The sequence below is a fragment of the Eurytemora carolleeae genome, unplaced genomic scaffold, assembly GCF_000591075.1.
Source record: "Eurytemora carolleeae unplaced genomic scaffold, Eaff_2.0 scaffold182, whole genome shotgun sequence".
Lineage (NCBI taxonomy): Eukaryota > Metazoa > Arthropoda > Copepoda > Calanoida > Temoridae > Eurytemora > Eurytemora carolleeae.
In genome coordinates, this window is record NW_019396187.1 from 70011 (window position 1) to 75401 (window position 5391).

The 5391-nt window shown below is 32.7% G+C and overlaps 1 protein-coding gene across 5 annotated transcripts in view; it reads right to left on the reverse strand.

Moving 5' to 3' along the window:
- Window positions 1-268: 268 nt before the first annotated feature.
- Window positions 269-5391, reverse strand: part of LOC111697616 (gamma-interferon-inducible lysosomal thiol reductase) — a 10718-nt gene continuing 5595 nt past the window's right edge. The window contains exons 5-8 of one of the 5 annotated variants that reach the window (XM_023467674.1): window positions 4872-4964; window positions 2380-2498; window positions 1081-1192; window positions 269-473 (exon numbers count right to left, since the gene is read on the reverse strand). In XM_023467674.1, coding sequence (XP_023323442.1) covers window positions 384-473; window positions 1081-1192; window positions 2380-2498; window positions 4872-4964 — 414 coding nt within the window. In that variant the 3' untranslated portion in view covers window positions 269-383. The other 4 variants (XM_023467679.1, XM_023467676.1, XM_023467678.1 and 1 more) reach the window with 4 other exon arrangements.

The following is a 5391-nucleotide window of genomic DNA, read 5'->3' on the forward strand; positions in this document are numbered from 1 at the left end:
CATTTTCTTTCTTGAAAACTATTTAATTTCCCAAAGTAAATTCTTTTGCAACCTATGATGCATTCCTGAGTTCAATTTAGCATAAGCCACGAATTAATTTAATTACTTCTCAATATCTCGTGGGGTTCAGAACTCAAATAAAGGGATTAAGCATTGATCCTCCAATTTTAATGTGTCCACATTGGATATCAAGATCAAACGTTCAAGATTAACAATCCTCAAAACAGCAGTTCCGATTCCTGGATCCAAATAAATTGTAAACTTTAAATAAAAAGTTGAAAATAAAAATGTATTGACCATAATAAGTTTAATATAAATTATAATGAAAAAATAAATTCAAATTGATGAAACTGATTACAACTAGCTTGTAAGTCTAGGGTGGTTCAGCAGGCAGGATGGTCTGGGATATACTTTGAGCAGAGAACACCCTGTAGGTCTGTTAAAGAATTATTCCAATCCTCCTCAATAAACTCCTGCAAATAATCTGCCATCAAAAACTTAAAATTTTATCATTATCTGATTTTCCATTCCCTATAATTTTGCATGGCTATTTATTTATTGTCGCAAATACTGAGATTTTTAACTGTACACAAATTCACAATCGAATTAATTTTTCACCCAAAATATCGGTTAAGAAAAACAATTTTCATACAGAGGAATATGGTTGCCAAGAGTTGTTTTAGACAAAGAAATATAAAAAAAATTCTCAAAGTAATTAAGAGTGTCCGAAAATTAATGTAAATCGAGATGTTTGGCAACAGACCACTTAATCTTTTTTTCATAATTATTTGCTAAGATTTTGGAAATTACTTGAAAAATGAAACTTGGAACCAAACGAATTTTATCTTATGTTTGATAATTTTCCTAGAAATTAGATCACTTTCCCAAAAATATTTAAATTTTGTAATATAAGACAAAACTTAAGTAGAAATTTTTTTTTCAGGTGAAAAGGTATTTGATGAACCGTTTTAATTATTAAATTATTTTATTGTAGAATTTCAACATTTGAAATGGAATTAATTAGCGAAGTTTCACCAGAGGAGTTGAATGCTTTTTAAAAAGTTTATATAAAGAACTTACTCCATTGAAAAGAATCCATGGAACAAACGAGAGTTGAGGATTTAGGTTCTCTGTCTCAACTCCATAGTTATACAGTAGGCTAGGACCATCCACTAGTATACACTCCTCTACTCTACAATATATACAGTAGGCTAGGACCATCCACTATTATACACTCCTCTACTCTACAATATATACAGTAGGCTAGGACCATCCACTAGTATACACTCCTCTACTCTTCAATATATACAGTAGACTAGGACCATCCACTAGTATACACTCCTCTAGTCTACAATATAAACAGTAGGCTAGGACCATCCACTAGTATTCACTCCTCTACTATACAATATATACAGTAGGCTAGGACCATCCACTAGTATACACTCCTCTACTATACAATATATACAGTAGGCTAGGACCATCCACTAGTATACACTCCTATACTCTACAATATTTACAGTAGACTAGGACAATTCCATTAGTATACACTCCTCTACTCTACAATATAAACAGTAAGCTAGGACCATCCACTAGTATACACTCCTCTACTATACAATATATACAGTAGACTAGGACCATCCACTATTATACACTCCTCTACTCTACAAAATATAGAGTAGACTAGGACCATCCACTAGTATACACTCCTCTACTCTACAAAATATAGAGTAGACTAGGACCATCCACTAGTATACACTCCTCTACTCTAAAAAATATACAGTAGACTATGACCATCCACTAGTATACACTCCTCTACTCTATGATATATACAGTAGACTAGAACCATCCACTAGTATACACTCCTCTACTCTACAATATATACATCTACACTACATAGTATAATATCACATATTTGAGATCCTTATCAGATTGCAGTGAGAGGTTTCGTGAATATATAATTTTTCTTAAAGGTTTCTTTGTACATTTCCCCCAGAAGCGGAAATAATTCTAAATCCCCGGAAGTTGTCACTGATAATTTTTGTGAAAGTAAAATTGGGGAACATTTATTAGGCACACCTTTTTTAAGCTTTCTATATATTTTTCTTTCTTCTTATAGTTAAATTCATTAAATTTCCCTAAAATGCAAGTTTTCTTATTCTTATATGTTTGATACCTGATGTCGGAAACCTTTGATTTGTCAAACTTTGAATTATGACAGATAAAAAAGTAAAAAACCAAAGGTTTAAATCAGGTTGCTAAGATATGTTGAAGGGAAAATTTAGAGTTTAGGGCGGGTGATCACTGATTAAATCATTTTGACCTTCGAATTTGATCAATTTAAACAATACTGAAATCTAAAATTGTGAATACATCACTTACAAGGCAATATCTACAGGGTTAGTTATTCTTCCCATGCATAGTTCTGCTGTAGCAATAGAGGCAGGCGACTTAGACATTATACAATCTATCAGAGGAACTATATCACCCTGCTCAGGAACCTATACAGAATAGAATAGAATAGAATAGAATACTTACTTCATACAGGTGTCCCAATAAACATGGGAATTCAGTGACGAATTCGATATCGTCTTTGTTATAAATTAGCATTGTAATAACTGATTTCAAAAGTTATAATATTATAAAGTCTGCTAGAGTTTATTTAATGAAAACGGTAAATGGCTGTAAAGATGTGTCTATACTGTCTCCGCAAGATGAACAGTGAAGACGGACAAGTTTACTCTTTTTTATACTGTAATTATCTTCTTTTACTAAGTACAACCGTATACAGTCAAAACATAAACAAACAATTTGTAAGCATAGCAGACGAAACTCTTGATGATCTAACGGTTAATTTTGTGTTCTCTCTGAAACTTATCTTTCAATTGCGTTACATGAATTTGAATGAAAATTTATAGCTGCAGAGACCTATTAATGTTAAAATTAAAATCGCCCTGGACCATGACTAGTTATCAGTTAATAATGTGTTGTTCTATAATTTAACAATATTTAAATCTTTTAAAGTGGTATTTTTTGTTTAAAACGTATCCGCCGGCTCGAGAAAAGAAAAAGAACATTTTTAGTTTATTATGTCAAATTGTGATTGCAAGTCACAGGTTGCTGGCATAAGGACAGAACTTTTAAACATCTGCAGAAATAATAATTTCCGTACTGTCGTCTCAAAATAATAATTTCCGTACTGTCGTCTCAAAATAATAATTTCCGTACTGTCGTCTCAAAATAATAATTTCCGTACTGTCGTCTCAAAATAATAATTTCCGTACTGTCGTCTCAAAATAATAATTTCCGTACTGTCGTCTCAAAATAATTATTTCCGTACTGTCGTCTCAAAATAATAATTTCCGTAATGACGTCTCAAAATAATATTTCCGTACTGTCGTCTCAAAATAATAATTTCCGTACTGTCGTCTCAAAATAATAATTTCCGTACTGACGTCTCAAAATAATAATTTCCGTACTGACGTCTCAAAATAATAATTTCCGTACTGTCGTCTCAAAATAATAATTTCCGTACTGTCGTCTCAAAATAATAATTTCCGTACTGACGTCTCAAAATAATAATTTCCGTACTGTCGTCTCAAAATAATAATTTCCGTACTGACGTCTCAAAATAATAATTTCCGTCCTGTCGTCTCAAAATAATAATTTCCGTACTGTCGTCTCAAAATAATAATTTCCGTCCTGTCGTCTCAAAATAATAATTTCCGTCCTGTCGTCTCAAAATAATAATTTCCGTCCTGTCGTCTCAAAATAATAATTTCCGTACTGACGTCTCATAAGTATCATTCTTTGTGGGTCCCCCTGTGTCTGGTATCTACACAAAGGAAATAAAAAATATAAGTCTTAAGTAAGAAAAGTTTTAACAACTAAATTATTTGAGGATTTTTCTTCGCTAAGCGGATTAAACAGATTAGTTTAGACTCTACTAAGTTCGTTCTCAAGTTTTAATTGATTGCAACAATTCCTCCCAATCCCTTCTTAACAACTCCTACCACTCCCTTCATAACAACTCCTCCCATTCCCTTCTTAACAACTCCTCCTACTCCTTTCTTAACAACTCCTCCCACTCCTTTCTTAACAACTCCTCCCACTCCCTTCTTAACAACTCCTCCTACTTCTTCCACTCCCTTCTTAACTACTCCTCCCACTCCCTTCTTAACAACTCCTCCCACTCACTTCTTGCTCTGGCATATCCCATGAGTGACTTAGGGACTCAAGCTCCACTAGATAGAACCAGCAAGTGAAATTAATGCGACTTGGTACGAATTTGTGACCTCGTGGCTTCTACAGATTCTACAGACATGTAGTAGATCAGGAAATTTATATGTTTATATACTTGAAAAAATTTCAACCTATCGTGAAATTTACTTTGAAAAGAACTTCTGAAAGTAGCAGAGGTTGATCATGTTCATGTTCATGTTTTTTTTTTCTTACGTTGATAGTTTCCTACAGCTTTAAACCAATTTCTTGTCTTTGGCAGAATAATTCAGCACACGGAAAAACAAGATCGAAGACCAAAATTGTTTGACCTTTAGAACATCAAGATTAAAGATGTACAGCTGTCGTCCTCACAGTCTCATCCTTTGAAGGTAACCCTATATAATTTTGGACTGGTAGAAATGGGAATCGTTTTTTGTTTTAATCAACCTTTTTTAGTATTAAGAAGCTCGACACAAGACTTTTTTTTCATAATTATAAACTGTATATATATTATATATATCTACTCGATAAGTTCATAGATTCTTGCAGGGAGCCTATTAAAACCTTAAATGCTTACTTAAATTAAACCCACAAACAATGCATTTCCTATTGTCAAGTTCTAACCGTTAATTAAACAAAAAGGATTTAATTACCAGATTAATAAGACAAGCATGCATCATGTTACCATAGCATTCATTAGGTCCATGCTGGCATGTAAACTCCCAGGACCCTTCCTCACCAGTTGTCTAGAATTTCAGGCTAGTTAGAATACTAGAATATCAGACTAGAGAATACTGGAATATCAGACTAGAGTATACTAGAATATCAGGCTAGCAAGTACACTAGAATATCAGAAAAGTTATTATAATTGAATATCAGACACTAGTTAGTATACTAGAATATCAGACTAGTTAGTATACTAGAATATCAGACTAGTTAGTATACTAGAATATCAGACTAGTTAGCATACTAGAATATTAGACTAGTTAGTATACTAGAATATCAGACTAGTTAGTATACTAGAATATCAGACTAGTTAGCATACTAGAATATCAGGATAATATCAAACTAGTTAGTATACTAGAATATCAGACTAGTTAGCATACTAGAATATCAGGATAATATCAAACTAGTTAGTATACTAGAATATCAGACTAGTTAGCATACTAGAAT